Raw genomic sequence first — 21,794 nt, forward strand, 5'->3', positions numbered from 1 at the left:
ATAAGTCAGCACTGTCGCTCCGTCAACTGCACAGCTCGCGACAGCATGAATGAGCTCCGAGAATGGCACTGCAAAGCCGTCAGCCGTGTGTGTGGCCGCTAGCCGTGGCAGACTGCTCCCTCCCAGCTGACGGCCGTTCGCCCTGTGCAGGCTTCGACGACGCACTGAGCTGCGTGGCGCGCCTGGAGAAGCACCGCTTCCAGCTGCCCGAGGACCTGGCCGTGCGACAGCTGAGGGGCATTCGGGACGCCTTCTGAGCGGCCGGGCGCCGACAGGGTCGCGGGAGTGGGGCGGCACGTGCCGCTGCGGGGACGCCGCCAGTGGGCCCGCTGCCGGCCGAAGACTGGGAACAGAGGCGGGCTTGCGTTCGGCCTGAGAAGTATGTGAAAAAATATGAAAAATGGACGCGAGCTTGCGAGCTTACGCCTCAACCTGAGCTTACGAGATTCCTGTCGGTGTTGTCTGTGGGGTGTGGCGCGCGGGGGCGCCCCGCTCGCGCAGGCAGAGCTGTTACTTACCTGGGTGAGCGCCGTGGGGTTGGGGCGGTGGTGGACGGGGTCAGCGTAGTCACAAACAGCGCCCTAATCATGTAAACCGGAATGTATTTATTCGCATGCTCTACATGTATGGACAACACAAGCCAACCGGATCACTTGGAGCCAGTTTATTGAAACTCCGGCTGAACGCCACGCGAAAGAAGCGGAAGCTGACGGTAGGCGAACGAGAACAGGCGGGCCGCCTCTGAGGACGCCGCAACTGGCGGCCGGCCGCCGAGATGGTCTCGCCAGAGGCAAGCGGCGGCGGCGGGTCGGCGCGGACTAGTGGAGGGCGGCGCGGAGTGCGCAGGTGCAGGATCACGCCGGGGCGGGCTCCTCGGCTGCCCGGCGCTGCCGGCGTGTCGGTCTTCTCTCAGTGTCAGCCTCGCCGCCGCCGCCGGTCGGCCGGCCCGCCGTTGTCGAAGTGCCCGATCTGGAAGTCCTCATTCTTCTTGGTCGGTGCCTCCTGCGAAGCACACGCGTCGGTCAGAGCCCGACCCACGAAGCGTTAAAACACGACACGGGGGGGGGGGGGAGGCGACACTGCGGAGCGCGTTATACCCGCACCACGAAAAGCTACCGTTTCAGCAGCGTTTGAGGCTGGGTCCGACGCCAGGCATACACAGACACAGACACTGACACACGCCACATTGACATCGCCGAGCCGCGATGCCAACTGAGCATTAGTCTCCACGCCACATCCTGCGTTGGACCTGATCGCCCCGCCCACCGCCCTGCTGTTACCGCCACTCACCCGCTCCTCCATCTTGGACAGCCGCTCGAACATGTTGGCGTAGATCTTCTTTTCGTGCGCTCTGGCGGCGCGGATCTGCTGGGCGCACAGCTGCGCCTGGTGGGCGGCCGCCTTGTTCTGCGGATCCAGCTGGATCACGCGCTGGAAGTCGGAGCGCGCCAGCTCCGGCTCATTCATCTTCACCAGCGCCTGCGCGACGGGCAGTGTGTGTCAGGTGACGCAGCGTGCCAGCGGATCGCCCACGTCATTTCGGTGCCGGGGACAGGCCAGCCGGACCGCGGGTGGCGCCGGGGACCGGCCAGCCGAACCACAGACGGTGCTGGAGACCAGCCAGCCGAACCACACGGCGCTGGGGACCAGGCAGCCGAACCACAGACGACGCTGGGGACCAGCCAGCCCGAGCGCTGGCGGCGCCGGGGACCAGCCAGCCGAACCGCAGACTACGCTGGGGACCGGCCAGCCCGAGCTTAGGTGGCGCCGGGAACCAGCCAGCCCGAGGGCTGGCGGCGCCGGGAACCAGCCAGCCGAACCACAGACGGCGCCGGGGACCAGCCAGTCGGACCGCAGGAGGCGCCAGGGACCAGCCAGCCGGACCACAGACGGCGCCGGGAACCAGCCAGCCCGAGCGCTGGCGGCGCCGGGGACCAGCCAGCCGGACCACAGACGGCGCCGGGGACCAGCCAGTCGGACCACTGGCGGCGACAGGGAAACAGCCAACCGGACCACACAGCACGACATGTGTACCGCGGTAACGGATGGTGAATGTAGCGAGAAACAGACACCGCGCAACACGGGTACACACCGCTATTTCTGATGATCTAGAGAGGCCGGGCCCACTGTATGCGAGTTGCTTACCCTCTACACCTGAACCCTGCGCGTCATGAGTTTGCACGACCTCAGCAGTAGCTCGTGGAGAGCAGCCCGGACAGTGCAAATGGGGCGAGGGGCATCATTCAGCTCTAAACGCCTTTCGCGGACGTCGTACGTTCGTGAGATCCCCGCCGGGCGGAACTCCCCGGGACATTCTCTGCTTGCCGAGATGCCTCCCTCGAACGTACCTGCCCGCGCCGGAACAGGCCCTTGACGTTTGTCGCGGTCGATTGTCCAGGGCCTTGTCGCAGTGTGTCCGGGCCCAGACAAAGTCGCCCAGTTTGATGTAGCACATGGCCAGATTGAGGTGTCCGGCCAGCTCCACCTCGCGGGCCTGCGGCTTCTCCTCCTCTGACCAACCTGGCGGCGACGGCGCCGAACGTCTCAGCGGGGGCCCCAGAACTCGCTCGGGGCAGCAGGGCCACAAGGTTCGCCCGGGGCAGCGGGACTACACAGCCCGCTCAGGACAGCGGGACCACACAGTCCGCTCGGGGCAGCGGGACCCCGCAGTCCGCTCAGGGCAACGGGACCACACATCCCGCTCAGGGCAGCGGGACCGTACGGCCCGTCCGGGGCAGCGGGACTACACAGCCCGTCCGGGGCGGCGAGACCATACAGCCCGTCCGGGGCGGCGAGACCGCACAGTCCGTCCGGGGCAGCGGAACCACACAGCCCGTCCGGGGCGGCGAAACCACACAGCCCGTCCGGGGCAGCGGGACCACACAGCCCGTCCGGGGCGGCGAGACCACACAGCCTGTCCGGGGCGGCGAGACCACACAGCCCGTCCGGGGCAGCGGGACCACACAGCCCGTCCGGGGCGGCGAGACCACACAGCCCGTCCGGGGCGGCGAGACCACACAGCCCGTCCGGGGCGGCGAGACCACACAGCTCGCTCGGGGCAGCAGGACCACAGTACACTCGGGGCAGCGGGGCCCAGGGTCGGATCACGTTAGCACGAATCCCGTCCGCTCAGAGCGGCGCGGATCAGACGGGGCAGGGCAGGTCGGCTGGTACGAATACGGAGAGCAAACTTGACGCACACTAGCCTATACAGCTCCATGCCAGATTCCAAAGTTGTTTCACTTCTGCAAGAATTGCTGATGAGACAGCTGCAGCACACGCTAATGCAACCTGACGAAAGACACTATCATGAGAGGCTAAAACAGGAAAAAGCATAAGAAATGACACAAATATCGCGTTTTCTAGCAAATACATTTACTTTCTCCTACTCTTAGACTCCAGCCGAACTAGGTTCTGATACAATGGGTTTGGAGCATGCCATTGGAGCATGGAGGTACACAGGTGCTTAGGTAAGTACGTCGCCGTCATCGTTCCAGGCTCCTGCGGCTTACTGTTCTCGAATTCCAGGAAATCCACGCAGCGCTTGTAGTTCTTCTCGGCCAGCTGATATTTTCCCGCCTTAAAGTAGTTCGTGCCCTTTTCTTTGTACAGTTTGGCCTGCTCCAGCTTTCCGGCCGCGTCGAACTCCCACCGCTCCTTTGCCTAATTGGCAGACAGCATACTGTCAAGGTCTCCCACGAGCCACCTTCTGCTCCAACCCCGAAACCCCCAGCAACGCCCCTGCCATTTGTCGCTAACTCTGCACGTAGAAATCACAGCGGCACGGTCAGCGCTGGGGCACTGAAGCGCCGGGATCAACCAACGTCAGTTCCTGTCCCTTCGATCACTCTGGGCACAACCCCACCGATACGGGTGCGTGGTCGCGTCAGGACAAATTGCGGGAGATGACGTCTGTACAGGCGAGCACGCAGCACCACCGTGCCCGTCCGGCAGCGCCGGCCGCTCGCCTCGCTCACCTTCTCGAAGCTCTTCAGCTTGACCTCGTACTGGACGGTGGCGTCCGCCGGCACCTGGAAGGCGGCGCTGCCGGCGGCCGCCGAACGCGTAGGGCGGCGTCAGCGTCAACCGCGAGCGCTCGCCCGTCTTGAACTTCTCGAGCGCCTCCTCGACGCCCGGGCACACGCTGTGCTCGCCGCCCTCGCCCAGCGCGAACGTCAGCTCGCGCTCGTCGAACACGCGGCCGTCCAGGCTGCCGCACAGCGAGACTGCGGGCCGGCGCGGCGTCAGCGGCGGCGCGACGGACCGGGCGGCGCCGACGCGCCGCACTCACCGGCGGCAGAGGCCATCAGCGAGAACGGCACGCGGAAGGATTGACTACGTCGCAGACCGGGACGGCGTGCCTTGCATATCAGTGGTTATATAACACGTGTTTGGCAGCCACGGCTAATTCCAGGGACTCAAAAAGACATCCACGAGAAGAAAAAAAACTGAGGAAGGCTGCCACACGCAAACCAACTTCGTACCCAGCCCACTACGAGATTCCTTCCCCCCCCCCCTTTGGCCGTTATCCCCCCCCCCCTCTCCGAGCCTACGAAAAAATCACCAACCTCTTGCCACTGTCATAGCACACCTGCTGCCACATGACCCACATTTCAAAAGCGCAACAGTCCCGCGCACCTCCTCCTCCGCATCGCCCCGCGACGGCCGACCCTACGCGCCCGCCGCCCGTCAGCGGGCGGGGCCTTACCCTCGACGGTGGCGCCGTCGTTGGGCGTGTCGTAACCGGTGCCCTTCTCCACCTGGCGCCGGACGATGCCCCCGTCCTTCTTGCGCGACAGGTCCTCGCCCTTCCAGTCGAACAGCTCCACTTCGAAGACGAGCGTGGCGCCGGGCGGGATTTTGGGCGGGCTGCCCGTCTCACCGTACGCGTAGGCGGCCTGGCACGTGAGCACGGCCAGCTCGCCGCGCTTCATGGTGGCCACGCCCTGGTCCCACGCCTTGATCACCTGGCCTGCGGGGGCGACACGGCCGGTCACCGAGTGTGAGGAGCAGGCGCCGGCTGCCAGAGCTCAGCGGCGACGTTCCCCAAACGGCGGTAAGCGTCGGTAGCTTACAGTGTCAGTGGTTTAAAGAACTGTAAGGCAGAATATGCATCGCAAGGGAGTTCCTCTCGGCGTGAACTCAGGCAAAGAGAGCTGCCTCGCACCCGAACAGCAACGGGCACGAGTCTGTTAACGTGCGCATTGCTTACCCTGGTCCGTTCGGGGTCAGCTAGCCAGGGTTAGTGGATCTGGGACGGGGCAGCCGTTTCGCACCAAGTCGTCCATTACACATGCACACCAGCCGTCATCCGTCCCATCCGACGGACCAAGGCTGAGGAATTGACCCGCCACAAGAACCGGACGACTTTGAGCAGTGGTTTCAGGGTGCACGACACAGGCTGCTTCCACCGCGTGTGCATCGTGCCATGGCAAACCGTCCAAGCCATCATCGAATGCGTCTATAGCGCAAAGGGCATTTTGAAGCATTTAGTCCCGGCCCGTAATAGGGGGAAAGCGTAAGAACAAGCTGGAAACCGCATCAGTAGTCTTAAAGACTTGGAGGAAAAAAGGATACGTTTGAGAATGGTCAATGAATATTACGCTGCTGAGATGGTTGGTTGACGTTACCCCACAAGCACCGGGCGCAGTCCTCAACACACGGCCGCCTACCTTCTCCCAGCGTGAACTCGAATTTGTCTCCGCGGTCTCGGCTGGAGTCGAACTTGGAGCCGTCGCTGGCGAGCGTGCCCACGTAATGCACGTACACCTTGTCGCCGGACTGGGGCAGCTCGTCACCCGAGCCGGCGCGCTTCACCTCCTTCAGCACGCCGCCGTCGCCGGAGATGTCGACCGCGTCCGGGCCCGGCACGTACGGCTGCGCCACGTCCATGGTCTCCTCGCCCATCTTCAGTTACTTTTGTGACCTGTTGCCAATGCCAGATGTTCAGCACCTGAGGCTACTAGTAATGCTGAATGTGTTGCTTGTGGTACATTTCTACACATAAATAAGGAGTGCTGCAGGTGGCAAAATGTGACTTGAATGGGTCATGTGCAATTATGTAGCATGGCGCATGAAAAATTGATCACTGGAAACAGCCCACACTGCACTGTGGGATTCCATCTAGCAAGCCCATGACTTAGTGCAATCTAACATGAGAACACAAGCTTCCATGGTGTTCAATACATCGAAAGGCACCGCAGCTCATTAAGCAAGCTGATGTAGAGAATAAATTTTGCTGAACCTTGTTATATGCATAAAATGTGTACAAATACAGCATTTCATATGCACTGTTCTCTGCTTAAGCTGATAACTGGTTTTCAGAGGACAGTAGAATCATCAGCTATTGAATTATAGCACGGATCACAGCTGTTCATTGACTGGCAGGCACACCACGAGCCGGCCTGTCCAAAGTAACCATCCTGGTATTGTAGACTGGCAGCAATGGAGGAGGAGGGAAGCCGGTCTATGGCCATGTGTTAGGGGCGACCAATGCACTCCCGTCGGGTGGGTTCGGTCAAAACCAACCGCGTAGTCACCCTCCTATCTTGAATCCCATCATCGCTCTGGGCCATATCATCTGGACCTCCGCAAAGGGGAAGGAAAATGGGTGCAAAAGTTGAGCACACGTACCACCTCGCGAGTATCTTAGCATGGAACACATTATACAGAGCACTGCTTGATAGCCACAGTAGCAGTTTCACCACAAGCCACATTTTGGCTGGCAATCCCGCTTTTGTGGCACTTCGGGGCCCCTGGAGTTGATATCTTCAAACCCGCCAGTGGATCGTGTCACTGGCTGTCCACCTATGTCTGCTGCAAAAGCATGCTCCGTGATGGGGCCCAGCATGTTGATGATAGCATCATTAATTAGTAGCACATAAGCGGAACCATGAACACAGCAGATGTGTGAATTCCAGGTGTGAAAGGGTTCCCAGTTCTTATGACAGGATGTGGGTCAGAGATCCTGACTCATTTTTGAACTGAAATCATGAGCAGTAAGCTTCAGTAAAATATTACTTGCATTGCCAATTGCACATAAAATAACTTTCATCAACTTTTTTTGATGCTATAGGCAGAGAGCAACTGACAGTAAGCATAAACTATGCCAGACAATTCAGACATGAAACTCAATAGCCATTTCTAACATGACCATCTACCAATCACATAAAACATTCCTGGGTTAATTTAATTTTTGGCACATGGCACAACTCACTCACTGGTGAGTCACTGCTATATGTGCTGATAGCAGTCAGATCACATCGAGTCTGCAAGATCAGACTGCGTTTGGTTATGTCCATGCATAATACCAATAAATACTGGCAGGCTTGACAATGTTATTACAACTCCTAGCTGGCTGATGCCACATCATTCATAGTGTTGCACATGCAGGGGCAGGCAGGTTTCATGGAATGTAACCAAAGGGTGACAAGGGGATAAGTGGTTTGAGGTAACATAACTTTAAACTGGTGTCATTGCCCAGTTCGCATAATTGTGCTTAAAAACTGTAAGGCCAGTCATTGTTGCCTTTCTCTTATTGTAATCATCAGGCCTTTCCAACTTGAACCAGCATGATAAGTGACCAAATGGCTTTTACTGACCTAGCACATTATTGAGGAATATCTTATGATGTAACCAGACAGGTGGTTTTCATCCAGCACAGCCAATGTGTAATGGAGAGCAGCACATATTATCATAAAGTGTGTGTAGTGTAAAATGTAATGTATGCTCTTGAGCCTGTATTTCTGGTTTCAATACTACAAAAACATTTTTCATACAAAAATAACCTAATGTGAGCAAGGTTCCATGCACCAATGTTTTTTTTGTGATGCAGTACATGGAATTTTTGCTGACAGGTTCTAAACAACTCATGTCATCAGTTTACAGATTTTCTTTTTCTCTGTCTCCTTACCCATCTCAAGTGTATGACTGGCATAATCATAGATGATTTTGAACTTAATGTACTCAAGGCAAGGCAATTTTGATTATTGTCAGCATCATGTATCACTTGGTATTTCTTACTGGGGCTTTAGGTCTCATATACTGTCACATATTTCAAGAAAGACACCTTTGCTAGGATGGCATGAGGGATATGACAGTGGCGTGACAGCCTCCTGAATCCAAGAACTACAGGCCTAGAGTCAAACGACCTAACAACCGAACCACAACCATCCATAAGTTGTGTATCAACATGTATGTTGACCAACTAGCAATTATTAGCTGTTTGAACACTTAATTCACTGGTGTGCAGGCATAGAACAAAAAATTTTCCATCAGACTAGCTGCAATTCAGACTTAACATTAACCTGGATACTTAATATCCATCCAGGACGCCCCTCCTGCCCGCATTTGACGACCAGCATCGTGGAGGCAGACAACGTCAATCACCCACCGTTGCACACAAAAGAACCCACGTTCGATTCTGAGCAAAACTAGCAGAAATTCAAAAATACGTGCGCAAAATGCATAAAAACACACCTACCGTTATTACACGAAACAGCTCTGACACCCCACTCACACAAGATACCTCGGCAGTTACCGGCACCACGCGACACCCGGGTTATCACACGCGCTTTCCAGCAATTTCCACGCGGCTCGCGATTTCTACAGCTCCGTCGCTACGCCGAGTGTGCGCGACACTCAGCTGACATCCAGCGTTACTACACATATAATGATGTCATAAAAACACAAAATCGCGATTTGTTTGTTTTTGTTGAATGTGATTTATTAAATGAGGTAGGAAAACAGAAGCTTATCTATAGGCACCTCAAACTGCCAACATTGTCCAAACTTTTCTATGCTCTTTTACCGCGACCATTATGGCATTACAGGTGGTTCAAACGAGGGAAAGAGAGGGTGATGACCCGGTCATGCTGCAGCATGACCCGGATTTTTTGTCCACCATATATGGTTTCTGAAAGGAAGTGAAAAATTGGCGTGATGCGCACTTAACGAGCTCTGCGTCCTCCCCCCCCCCCCCCCCCCCCAGATTAAGAGATGCCCGGGGCAATAGCCTCATCGCGCTCCCGCATTTCATCGCGCTCCCGCGTTCCTTGCATTTCTGCCCTTCTGCTGTCGTCATTCTCCTTGCAAAGCTGCATTTTACCATGGTTTGATGCTGGAATTGACCTGTACTTTTATTGCAGCTCTTTCGGGTGATGTCATTTTCATTTTCTTTCCTCATCCGCGCAATACTGGGCACATTTCGAATCCCCACGCCCCCGACCGAAGCCGTCCTTGCCAGTGATCAAAGCCCTTGTGGAGCCGGGGCGGTGGGGTCGGGGTGTCCGTGTTGACAGGGATTGAGCGTAAGGTGATGAATTGAGCAAGGCTGCTGGTCGGTCTTTCACAATGTGATCGGCTGTGAAGTTTCCTTATTCATATGGATTGGTAGAGCTCCAAAACAATATTTCATGATTTTCTGGTGGTTATAGGTGGGTCTAAATTCCTGAGAGAATCAAGTTTAGCATGTTTTTGAGTAGGTTCTCGCATTTTGTTCTGTTTGTCCCCTCAACTTATTTTATAAACCTCACATCCTGTGATCAAGAAGTGCTTGGCTGTTGTCACAGCTCTTAAGAAACCACAATACTGTGTCATTTTTACCTGCATTTTGCTGATGTTTAATACAAAAAAATGCATTCTTGGTAAGTCTCATGGCCTGAAAGAAACTTCCATGCATAACTGGGTCCAGGGTTCTTGCTCTTCCTTAGTGCACTTTCTGATGCACAAGCCCATCCAAGGTGCCTCACCATCCATCAAGTTGCCACACTGCAATCTGTTTCTGGAATATTTTGATATGTGCTTGACTTTCTGATTGCCCCGTGCCCAATAATGGGATGTCTCTCTGCCTGGTGCTAATGTACATGCTTAGTAGTTGGTGATATCTTAATGCTGAATGGTTGTGGAACACAATATTTGGGACATGATGTAATGCTTGGTCATGCAACCAGCTTGGGGCATGATGTGTTGTGATGCATTCTGTTTAGTAGCCATGCATTTCCTTATATTTTGTTGTTCAGGTGGGTGTTTCTATTCAAGGACTGAGACATAGTAAACAGGGGCCCAGGCCCCCAACTTTGCAGAATGTAGCATGCAAATGAAGCCATGGCATGAAATTTCTTCAAAACCTTGAATTTCTCTGTCTCCAAGCATTTAACCTGTACCTTCACCCCTCCACTTCTTATGGAGCTGCCCACACCTCATGTTTAGGGATGGTGTCAGCATGCATAAGTGTGCATGGGTACATACCCATATCTCCTGTGTCAGCCACTGGTAACACCATCCCAGTGTCAGCTGCAGTCATGTATCAGTGGCTGTAGGTCATCAGATAGGGTCAGTTATATGAGGTGCTCATAAGCACTAAACCATTCAAAGGTGTTCTGTGTCATTGTTCTGCTGTGTCACATCCTCTTCTTGTCTTTCCATCCACGCACCCGCGGACAGCTGACATCTTGTGTGTCACGTTCGTCGTCAGCGGGTGTTCGCTGTTTGGACAGCTGGTCGGCCGGCGGGCCTCGCCATGGAAGAGGAGAGCGAGTTTTCCGGCTTCGGCGACCCGGTGGTGACGATCCCAGACGAGCGGAGTTCGAGCTCTGGAGATGACTCACCGGCCGGCCGGATCCTGCAAGGTTGGCGAAAGCCCGCATCCCCAGCTTTGCCGCGTTGTCCCCCGGTGGCCCATGCGACGCACCAGCACTCCTGGACATCCGTCTGGTTTTTATGGGTGTCGTGCCGCTCAACCTCGGCTCACCTGTCACTTACCGGACTGTTGCTCAGCGCGTCGTCTAATACATGGAAATCCACAAACATGTCAAATCCGCGTGAGCTATTCAGTGGCGCAGCCGTCGCCCTCTGTAAACATCGCCGCGGCATCTCCTGGCCACCTGCTGGCGCGGTGCCGCGGCTTGCCGCCACCACGACGGGCGTTGTTTGCGGATCAGCGCGGCGCCCGTCGTCGCGCTGATCGCGAATGCGGTGCGACAGGCGCCGGGCTGCGCGCGTATGCGTGTGACGGGGGATCGATAGGTGCCCCTCTGACCGGGCCGGCCGCTCCCGGTGCGCCGCAGACCCCGCCGCCGCCCGGCTGCTCGCGGCTGGCGGCTACCTGCGTGCGGACCCGGTGCCGGTTCAGGCCCTGCTGCAGCACCTCAGCTCGGCCCTGCCCGACCTGCCCAGGTAAGTGGAGCGTCCCTCGTCATGACCCGGGTGGGAACGGCCTTATGACGAATATCTGCCCGTAGGAATGGCTCTTTGATGAAAGCTGCCTCGCAAGGGAGCTCTCCTTTAAATGTTTTCATTCGAAAACAGCTCTCGGATTGGGATGTCCGCTTGCTTAGAGGTCGTCCTCACGTCCAAACAACAGATACAAGACTTCCTGGCGTCTTCAAGAGCGGGGACATACCCTGTTGTGCCGCTGTCTTCGTGCTCCTCGACCGCCTGTCCGGTCCGTCGTCCCCGCCCCTGCAGTTCCAGGCCTGACTCGGACGCTGCCTCGTCGCCAGGGAGTGGCTGCGCAGCCTGACTCAGGTGCTGGACCCGACTGGCGAGGACGGCGCCGTAACCGAGGCCGTGTTCCGGGAGGCGGTCGGCGCCGTCAGCCGGGCGAACCGAGACCTGCTGCAGCCGTGAGTGGTGCGCGTCAGCCGCGCCGGCGGCGGGGCGGCGAGGTGCAGGCCTCGCGCGCCGGCCGCGCTGTGCTGACCGGTGGCGTTGTCAGGGTCTGCTCCGTGGCTCCCTCGATGCCGGCGCCCGTGTGAATGAGCTGCTGCTGCCGAAACTGTGGTCCTCAAGGTGTCGTTCTGTGTATCCTGCAACCACGCCGCTGGAACGGCGCCGGCTGTGAAGCCCAACCTTCGAACTGCGTGTTAGTGGTGTACTGGCCAGCCTACTACTGACAGGAGGGACGTGGTGTGCGAGCAGCTTCCGCTTCGTCATGGTGACGACCGAAATTTTGACGCCACGTGACAAAACCACCTATTTTGAGATGTATCTTGTCTATGTAGTTAGATAGTGCCACCGCAATGCGCGCCGAAGCCCTCGGTTGGCGGCCGTGTGTGCCTAGTGCTGCCTTCCCTGCGGCCGGCCGTGTTCCGCTCCGCCCGCGCTCTGGCGCTGAGAGCCGGGGCCCGCGTGGCGTCGCCGGCCACCGATGACAGCGGCGGCCCTCGGACCGCAGCGGTGTCATCCGGACACGCCGCCCTCGCTGCCGTCCGGCGCCGGCCGCTCCGACGCCCGCTACAGCGCCGTCAGCAAGGTCTCCTCCCTCGCCATCCTCAGCACGTCGCAGATGGCACAGCCTGAGCAGCTACGGGGGACTCGGACAGCAGTCGTCGCCGTGTAGGTATCGTCGCGGCGTCGACCGTATGCGTACGCGCAGGCATCTCTGTAATGCCTATGTCATAGTGCGTTCTCTTATGCCTTTTTTAACATGGCGGCGGGGACGTAACCTGTGCTTTGTGCCGGTGTATTATGGTGTCGGTAGCAGTCAGCCATAATGTGTTGGTATGTTTCCATTATCAGGCGACTCAGTTGAGATATGTGCGTTTGACTCTGTGGTGCGGAAGCTGTCTGTCCTTACCGGACCATCATTGGGAGTGTTTCTGCTCGCAGTGCGGTCGCGTGACACTGCGTTAGTGCCGGGCGTCACGGCCGCGGTCAGTGACGGAAGTGCCGCCGCGTGCGCTCGCAGCGACGTGCCGGCCCTGGAGAACACCATCGCTCAGCTGGAGCACTCGGCGCGCGCGCTGCAGGAGGAGCGCGACCAGCAGCAGGCGCAGCTGCAGCAGCTGGAGGAGACCAACCTGCAGCTGGCGGCTGCCGTCACGCAGCTGACGGAGAGGAACAGCAGGTCGGTGGACCGCTGGGCTGGCTCCGGCCGCACACGCTCGGGGGTGTTGGCGCTCCAATAGCAGACCGGCTGCTAATGCGTCCCAGATTAACACAATGTGGATACCGGTTCTGCACGAGTGAAATGTCACTTGTTGTCCGTGCCTGGTGTTGACATGGCATCAGCGACCCCTGTTACCCCGCGTTTTGGCGAGTCATTCGCTTCTTGTCCCGAGGTAGAGCCCTGTAATAACGGGTTACCTGCTCACCGCTTCGGATAAGGACACAAACAACAAACAAGTCGCTCCCCGTCCCGTTCGGCGTATTTCGCTACCGCTATAAATGACGTCAAGCGTGGCGTCATGTACACCTCAGCCCCGCAGGGCTTCTGTCAGCAGCGCGCCGTCACGCACTGCTCGGTTTGCGGATACGGGGAAGGGGTCTGGTGTTGCCCTCTCTAAATCAGCCATCAACGCATGGGCTACGCTTAGTTCTTCTTTGGGGGAAGGCATTTGCATCTTAGCATGTTTCCTTAGTCTTGAGTGTCCAGTTTTGTGGGGCATTTGAGAGTCGGTCTGTGTTCGACGTGAGTCTCCAGGTGTTAGTGTCCGGGAGTGTCAGCGGGCTGTCCGAGTGTGTCCGGCATGAGTCTCGAAGGGAGGGTGTGCGGGCGCATCGGGCGCCGTCCTGTGCGTTGGGCGTTGACCTGCGAGCATTGGGCGTGCCCGACGTCTGTGTGTCCGGTTGTGGGGTGTTAGCGTGCTGGGCGTGTTACGTGCCCGAGTCCCCTCCAACGCCGGCTTCCCGGCGTGACGGCGCGCGCGTCGGACCGCGCCTGGCGCGAGTCCGCCGTCCAAGCGTCCCGCCGCGCCGCCAGCCTGACGGCCGAGCTGCAGCGCATCGCCTACCTGCGCGCCGAGTGTGACCGGCTGCAGCAGGAGCTGGAGGCCGAGTCGCTGCAGCGCCCGGCTGGCCGAGCAGACCGCGCACGCCGACCGCCTGCTGACCGCCCAGCAGCACGAGATCGACCAGCTGACACGGCGGGTGGGTGCAGTCGCCGCGCGTCGGTCGGTCCCGCGCCGCCTCCACCGAGTTTTTGTGCCTGGGGAGGGGGGAGGCTGACCCGGTGCCATCCGTGCAAGGTGGTGTGCGTGTGGACGTCAGTTGTAGGTGGTCTACAAAAATTAGGTGCGTTTAAAAAGATATATGGATGTCAAGGGTCCGCCATGCCCCACACCGTTAGTGGCACTAATTGCTCGCCCATTTGAATTCTACTAATAGACTGGTTTCCAAGCAGTACTCAGCGTCGAACTGTGCATCCTATGTGTCCCCGTCACTACATCCACGGCGCACGACTAAGCGCGCGGTGCCCTCGCCCGCCAGCTGAGCACGACGGAGCGCGGGAGCGCGCTCGGGCCGCGGTCGCCGCCCTGGAGACGGCGCGGGAGGAGACCGACTGGCTGCGCCGCGACCTGCAGGACCGCGACGACCGCGAGGCGACCACCCAGCGCACCATGAGCGCCCTGTACGCCACCATCCACGATATGCGCGACACGTCACTGGTGAGCACCGGCCGCCTCACGCCGCGCACGCGTTGCTGGGCTCACTGCTGAAAATGCACTAATACCTTCGGTGAGCATCGATCACTGGAGCTTCAGACTGCGTGCCAAAAAGAGTTAAGGACCTGTTTGATGAAAACAAGGGCGTTGCAGACATCTGTGCGCTAGCAATCACCACAGCACAGACAGAAAACGATTTTTTTCATTTGTCAAGCAGCACCTCTGCGTCCTGGCTGCCGCCGCGGGTGGAGTGGAGTGTTGTAGTGCGCACCTCCAGCGTCAGTGGGCCGGCTCGGTCGCCTGACCGGCGGGCGTCTCCCCGGCCGGCCGGCAGACACTGCAGGAGGAGAAGGCGCGCTTCAGCGACGAGCTGAGCAGCGTCAAGAAGCAGCTCAGCTCCCTGCAGAAGACCAGGGCCGAGCGCGCCTCCCCCTCCGTCAACGGCTCCATCCACGACGAGATTATCAACACGGTGAGATACGGCGCCGTGCCGGGTTGCCGGCACCACGTGCCGTTCCCAGCGATGGCTGGCGGCGACGAATGTGACCGCGACAGCAGCGCGTGCTCTTCATAGGCGATTCGGTGAATGCAGAACGCTGGATAACTATCTGCGAAAAGCTCCATCACTTCATGTCCACCCAGCTCCCGTGTTTAGTGATTTCACGTGACGGTGAGAATGGTTGACGGTTGGTAGGCTTTCCTTTTTGTGTTGATCACTCCCAGACTTGGGACTGCGGTGCCCCGCGGCATTCCGACGACGGTTGACCCGTCGCGCCGGCCCGAACTGAGCTGACCTGACCGGCACTGGCAGATCCAGACGACCGGCGACGGCGATCCGGTGCTGCCGCTGTCCGGCATCGCGTCCCCCGAGCTGGTGCAGGCCATCTGCGCCAGCCCGCTCAACCTGCACTTCAAGGTCAGTGAGAGCGCGCCAGCCAGCGTCGGGCGGTGCCACCCGGCGTCACAGAGTGGCTTCCTAATGACCCAACGCAGCTGATTCCTGCATATTCACCAGGCTGCGCGTCGTTGCGAGGCCGCGTCAGACCGGCGGGCTTATTGAGCTTTGGTCGTGGTTTGTGGGGTTAGATATGGCCTCGCATGCAGTCGACGGAGACACCGAGACTAGATTAAGCCCAAGCGGCTATCTGCCATGGGCAATCCTTTCACCAGAACTAGCAGATAGCGAGATCACCTCGCTCCCTTGCTCGCCCGCTCGCTCCCCCCTGTCGCCGTGTGTGGCCTGCACGCAGTCGCCTGTCCACTGTCTCCGTGTTTCCAGACGTCCGAGCTGTATACCGCCGGTCCATAAACTCCTGCTCCCTGATAACTCCCTGTGATGCTGCTGTGCACTCTCTTCTGTCGCCTTGTGTGGCGTAAGCGCAGTCGCCTGTCCACTGCTGCCGTGTTCCCAGACGCTGCCGCGCCGTCTGCTGATCAGCACGCCGCGTGCGCCTCTGGCCGAGGAGGAGTCCTCGGAGTGGAGGAGCGGTACTCCTCTGCCGCCTCTGACTCCTACGGTTAGTCGGACAGACACAGCCAGACAGTCGGGGGGGGTTGTTTTTCCGAGGTATCTGACGGGTGCGACTCCCAACGAGTGTGAAACGCCCAGCAGGGCCGGTGGCCTTGGGTTTACGAAGCTGTTATCCCATGTTGACGCATTGTCTATGGGGTATGGTGATAAGCTCGTCACATTTCGCTTAAGCGTTGCTTGCCTTCTGCTGAGAATGCCGGTCACCCGTCAGTGGGGCTTCAAGCGGATGGTGAACAGCTGCTGTCCTTTCGATGACGTTTATTCGATACGCCTCTTCCGGACTGAGGTTAAACATTTGTAAGCATGTGTGAAATTCCAACCGCTACGCATAGCGGTCTGGATGCATGCAATAAGAAATGTGATTTGTCAACGCGAGGTTTGGAAATGTCATTCAGTTTGTTATTCAGTGTATTTCAGCAATAGCATATGCTACTGCGTCCTGCTTTGTGTATGGTTTGACGTCGTTTAGTATATTTCAACGTCCTCATGCTTCAAGACCTATTAAACGCCTGTGTTTTTCACGTGCCACATAGAAAATTCCGGCTTTTCACCTATCATGACATGTTTTTGTTAGTCATTTGCCGTTTCCGCCGCAGTTGGCTATCGTGCGAATGGGGGTTAGGCAGGTAAAAGGGACACCACATAGCCCTCGTATTCGCGCATGTTGAAGGCTTACTTTTATAGGGGAATTACAACGGAGTGAACGGCTAGCAAGCAAAAACATCTCGTCGGAATCAAGAGGAGATGCAGGAGGTTGATAGGCGTACAGTTTGTAATCCCAGTTACCCTAGAGGTATTTCACCTGTCGGGAGGGGGTTTCGCGTCTGTACAGAATTGAACCGAAAGGAACAGTGTGTTTTTCCCAAGGGATGTGAAGAACCATAGCCTTTCTAAGGCCCAAGACGTTCTAGCACTTGGCCTTGAGCGAAATTAGTCCAGCTTTACGCAACTAGGGTCCTGTCACGTGGTCAGCACGTGTCACGTGAGCAGGGTGACAGCATCAGAGACCAGCAGCCCGGCCCCCAACCCAGCGACTGGCCGAATCTGGTCAACGTGGCCGAATGTGACGTCAGCGTGACCGAATGTGACGTCACGTGTAGCACGAAGCAGCGCGAGGCGAATTCTCTATTTCAATAAATTATTGCAGTTCTAGCGATCCTTGACGATGCTTAATGACATGACCACGTCCATCGTACGCTTTTCATCATTGTTCTGTGCTTGGTTTGCTAGTCCTTAATAGTGAAATGTTTCTTTTTACATGGTTTCCTTAAGGCTGCCAGAAAGACAAAAAAAGTAAAACATCGTGGCCGTAAAAATTGTGTTTGCCAAAGATTGCCAGAGGCGTCATAATTTTGCAGAAACGGCGAGGTTCAGTTACGTCATACCGCGCGTGATGTCACATCCGACCAATCACCGACCGACGGCTGCGGTAGTTCACAAGGTTGCTGTCGATCGGCACCGTCACTTTTGGCCTTGTCACCGGCATGAACAGCGTGTAGGCAGTGTTTCGGTTGACACACTGCATTCGGGCGTTCTAAGCCTTGAGCTGGTGGTTGTAAGTCTTTGTCTACTGAAATCTGACTACTTCAGCTCAAGACCCTGCCAGGGTGAAACACTTCCCGTTATAGTTTATTTCTATCGCGCTCTTCTCAGCTACATTGCGATGTACTCTCAGTCTCGATTATCCATGAGTTCGTCAATTGTACGCACTTGAAAGACCACCGTTGGAGTCGGTAGGACCTGGGGCAGGTTAGCCTGTTTTGTGTTCGGGACGTCAAGAAGGGCACCAGAACAGAAAAGAGTCTGAGGGACATCAAAGCGTCGCTACGCCGATGTTTGTATGTAGAACAGAACGTGACGGCTGATTTTCACCCGCGCGTCGTTCTACCAAAGTTAGAACCGCCAAGGCGCGCATAAAAGGTGACGACTAGTGTGACGTCACAGTATGTGGTCGGTAGCGCGGCGGTTAACACGTCTGCGTTAGCCACTGCCCGTCTGGGAAGCCAGAGGTACGGGGTTCGATTCCCCGCGGTGCCCGCCCTACCTGCCAGGGTGAGAGACAGGCGACGTGCGTCGTAAAGCCCCAATCACACACACACACACACAGTGTGTGGTCGCCCCAATGTCGGGTCGTAGAACAGCTCAAGTCGGGCGGAGAGCGTGACGCAGTGTTTTCATCGATCCCCGCACTCCGTGCGTGGCGAGACGTTTTCTGCGCCGCGGCTTCGTGTATATGTCGACCGATCCCATGCGACAAGCGAGCGTGCGACTGATGGAACGTCGCTTGGGGTCGATTTTGATCCCGCGTTACACGTGGCGCTTGTTTTCCGAACTGCAAGGAGGGCGAACAGTCCTGTCACGCTGCACTGACCCGAAAAGACGTGGTTCAACTCCAAATGAATCGACGCCGTTGACAGTAGTTCAGGCCTTCTCCCGGTTTGTGGGCTAAGCATCGGCCTATGTGCTGATTAGAAAATTTATTTGTCGTGCATATTAGTGGTGCAATGGTCTCATTCACCGCGCATGTCAGCTAGTACAACAATGGTCGTGGATTTTCGCTTCGTATGAATGAACCCGTCGATGATTTTGGATGTTCGCTGGCAGCCAATCAATTATGACCCACACGTATTTTTTTGGCATCGACTGCATCTTACATCAATTTTAATTGATTTCGGACACGATTCCGACTTGGTCCGAAAGCAAACAAACCTATAGGGCCACATTATAAAGTCGCAACCAGTTTGATGTTATTGGCACCAGGCGAGCGAGTAATTGAGGCAAGGACTCCTGTCACAGCAACAGCTCTTGTCATTGTGTTAGCTTGTCGTGTCATCCATCTGATCTTGATATTTGCGCACTTTAAACGAAAACGTACTGTCTCTAGACTTTTGGGTCGAAAGGCGTCGCTGAAAATCAATGAGCTTGCGACATGCCCTATGTTACGCTTGCATTCCGCTGTGCTTTCGGGGGACCTGCTGCTCGGCTGACTGCCAGGGGTTTGTTTATTGGCGATCTCCGTGACGCCTGCTCTGTCCGTGTCCCGATGGCTGTGTCTGAAGCGATCTTTTCGGCGCCCCGCCCTGCCTGCGACGCCCCGGTGACGAGCCCGTGGCGTGTGACCCCGACCTGCCGCTTGTTGCAGATTCTCCGGACGTGTGGCGGCGGCCGGCAGGGCTGGACCGGACGTCCGCCATCGAGAGCGAGGTCGCGGTCCACCAGACCACGCAGACCGACTGGGGATCCGCCATCGAGGGAGAAGCGGAAGCCCTGGTCCACCAGACCACGCAGACAGACCGGGGGTCTGCCGCCGGGGAAGAGGCGACGGTCCACCAGACCACGCAGACAGACCGGGGGTTTGCCGCCGGGGAAGAGACGACGGTCCACCAGACCACGCAGACAGACCGGGGGTCTGCCGCTGGGGAAGAGACGACGGTCCACCAGACCACGCAGACTGACCGGGGATCTGCAGCCGGGGAAGAGACGAAGGTCCACCAGACCACGCAGACAGACCGGGGGCCTGCCGCCGAGGAAGAGGCCGATGCGACATCGTTGCTTCTGTGGGACTTGCACAGGTACGAGCTAACCCTCCCTCGCCTCTGGTAGTGCCGATCTTAGCGCAGAGGATGGGCCGATGCGAACAGCGCATCGCGCGTTACCGCACTCCCCCCCCCCCTTCTCGCGCTGGTTCCGTTTCCACCTGCCACGCCCGCTCCCTGTGCCCGCCACGCCCGGGTCACAGTAACCTCTGAGCGCAGCGGTGGTGGCGGTGTTCACAGGTGGGGCGGGGCAGGGGGGCGGTACCCTGTCGGGAAGCATGACGGGTTGGAATGGCCCGGAGCCGGCGGCGTGGGCTGCCGCTGTGGAACTCTGTCGCCGTAGACTGGGTAACGTTTGACAACGCATCCCGCCTGCCGGTTTCGCACTGCTAATCCTCCGCGGTGCGCAGGCTGTCCCACACTAACCCGTGCGGCGGTGGCGCGGCACGGCCGCGGACGTGCGGCCTTCTCTCGGCTCTCTTGGCTTCCCCGGGGATCCCCGCACTCTGCACGGTCCGCCGCATGCTGGAGTTGTCTGCACGTGTCCCTCACCGCATGCGCCGCTGATGCTTCGCCCCGACCTCACCTCGCCAGGGCGGCTCAGGAGCTGTGTACGGACGCTGGGTGCAGCGACACCTCTGGAGCGGAACAGGTACTAATGCTGCCGCCGGTCGGCGATTTGGTCAGGCTTTCTGTTGCTCGTGTGGCTCAGCAGGCGAGTGGATGCTTTGCTACGCACGTTAACCGTCTCCTGGGTGTAAACCAGGGGCGTCACAGCCTCTACAAGTACCTGTTTCCGGCACCCTCTTGTGTAGATTCGTGGGTACGGTCCAGAGTCGGTTTTGATCTGGTCCCCCGCTTTTCAACGCCTTTATCTACTGACCAACACTCGCTGACACGGCAAGGTTGGTCAGCATTCCTTAATGTTAGCCATACTGGCCAGCATTCCCCGGTATCGACAAAGTCCCGTCCTTGTCACACCAGACACCAACCTAGTGCTGTTGGTGGTGATTAGTCCAGCATTCCCCGGTACCGGCAAAGTCCCGTCCTTGCCACACCGGACGCCAACCTAGCACTGTTGGTGGTGATTAGTCCAGCATTCCCCGGTACCGGCAAAGTCCCGTCCTTGCCACGCCGGACACCAACCTAGCACTGTTGGTGGTGATTAGTCCAGCATTCCCCGGTACCGGCAAAGTCCCGTCCTTGCCACACCGGACACCAACCTAGCACTGTTGGTGGTGATAGTCCAGCATTCCCCGTACAGCGAAGTCCCGTCCTTGCCACGCCGGACACCGACCTAGCACTGTTGGTGGTGATTAGTTCAGCATTCCCCGGTACCGACAAAGTCCCGTCCTTGCCACACCAGACACACCAACCTAGCAATGTTGGTGGTGATTAGTTCAGCATTCCCGGTACCGACAAAGTCCCGTCCTTGCCACACCAGACACACCAACCTAGCACTGTTGGTGGTGATTAGTTCAGCATTCCCGGTACCGACAAAGTCCCGTCTTTGCCACACCGGACACCAACCTAGCACTGTTGGTGGTGATTAGTCCAGCCTTCCCCCGTGCTGGCAAAGTCCCGTCCTTGCCACACCGGACACCAACCTAGCACTGTTGGTGGTGATTCCGTGCCGGCTGCCATGCCGCAGCACCGCAGGCGTGCCTGTCCCGCGAAGATCCGTCCCGCTGCATGATTGCTCCGGGCGTGGGCTCCTCCCCGCTGAGGGACGGCCGGTGCCTTCGCCGAAGGCACCCGTGAGATGCCGCTTTTTGTTTGTGACGGGGATTTATGCTGGAAGGCTTATCTCTGCACCATCCGCCGATATTTGTTGATAAATCCTCAGTTGAAGCTGTGAGCAGGTATTCACCGACCTTGAATACCGGCGTTGTGGTTTAGAAGGGATTTGACGAACTTGGGACCTAGGCCAATTGTAAGCCGAGGGGGAGGCCAGCTTGTTCAGTGGAGTTTAATCTATGCTGGCGCTGCTGTAATGTGTACCAACTGCAAAGTGTCATCCACTAAAGCCGTGTTTTCATCCCAACCTGATCAAACTCTGCAGGTACAGCATTGTGCCATCTGAATTTCGAGAACCGCAGGTATTACGATATCCATTATTTTTGCTAGTGAAGAGTTTGTTTTCAGCTGTATTGCCTTATGCATTATGCGCTTATGACATTTGCTCAACCACGAAAAACATCACCGATATGGGAAGAGTGAAAGTTTGGATCGTAGAAGTTGGTAAGGCAAAAGTTCGCGGGGCTCAAGTTTATCGGGCCGAAGTTCGTCGTTTAAAAGTTTGTGTGGGATGAAAGCCTGTGTAGAAGTTAGTCTGGGACGGAA

The 21,794-nt window shown here is 57.5% G+C and overlaps 2 protein-coding genes across 2 annotated transcripts; one reads left to right on the top strand and one right to left on the bottom strand.

Moving 5' to 3' along the window:
* Positions 1-889: 889 nt before the first annotated feature.
* On the bottom strand, positions 890-8,572 carry LOC119091743 (peptidyl-prolyl cis-trans isomerase FKBP4-like). Its single transcript, XM_037214602.1, is given in 10 exon segments — positions 890-1,002; positions 1,291-1,479; positions 2,349-2,390; positions 2,393-2,520; positions 3,513-3,663; positions 3,978-4,055; positions 4,057-4,226; positions 4,709-4,972; positions 5,673-5,926; positions 8,519-8,572. Coding segments are annotated over 9 exon segments (1,344 nt in total). The 5' UTR covers positions 5,908-5,926; positions 8,519-8,572; the 3' UTR covers positions 890-915.
* Positions 8,573-9,094: 522 nt separating this feature from the next.
* LOC119091633 (uncharacterized) lies at positions 9,095-11,628 on the top strand. The gene is made up of 4 exons (XM_037214440.1): positions 9,095-9,313; positions 10,475-10,628; positions 11,067-11,175; positions 11,502-11,628. Exons 2-4 carry the CDS (start codon positions 10,520-10,522, stop codon positions 11,626-11,628), a joined length of 345 nt encoding a protein of 114 aa, XP_037070335.1. The 5' UTR covers positions 9,095-9,313; positions 10,475-10,519.
* The last annotated feature ends 10,166 nt before the right edge of the window (positions 11,629-21,794 follow it).

The sequence above is a fragment of the Pollicipes pollicipes genome, unplaced genomic scaffold (assembly GCF_011947565.3).
Source record: "Pollicipes pollicipes isolate AB1234 unplaced genomic scaffold, Ppol_2.1 Scaffold_3447;HRSCAF=4054_pilon_pilon_pilon, whole genome shotgun sequence".
NCBI lineage: Eukaryota > Metazoa > Arthropoda > Thecostraca > Pollicipedomorpha > Pollicipedidae > Pollicipes > Pollicipes pollicipes.

Excerpts from the sequence above, each read along its gene's own strand:
- LOC119091633 (XM_037214440.1), top strand. The coding sequence starts at position 10,520 with ATGGAAGAGGAGAGCGAGTTTTCCGGCTTCGGCGACCCGGTGGTGACG. Across the intron at positions 10,629-11,066 it reads GGCCGGCCGGATCCTGCAAG|ACCCCGCCGCCGCCCGGCTG; the intron begins GTTGGCGAAAGC and ends GGTGCGCCGCAG. Across the intron at positions 11,176-11,501 it reads GCCCTGCCCGACCTGCCCAG|GGAGTGGCTGCGCAGCCTGA; the intron begins GTAAGTGGAGCG and ends CCTCGTCGCCAG.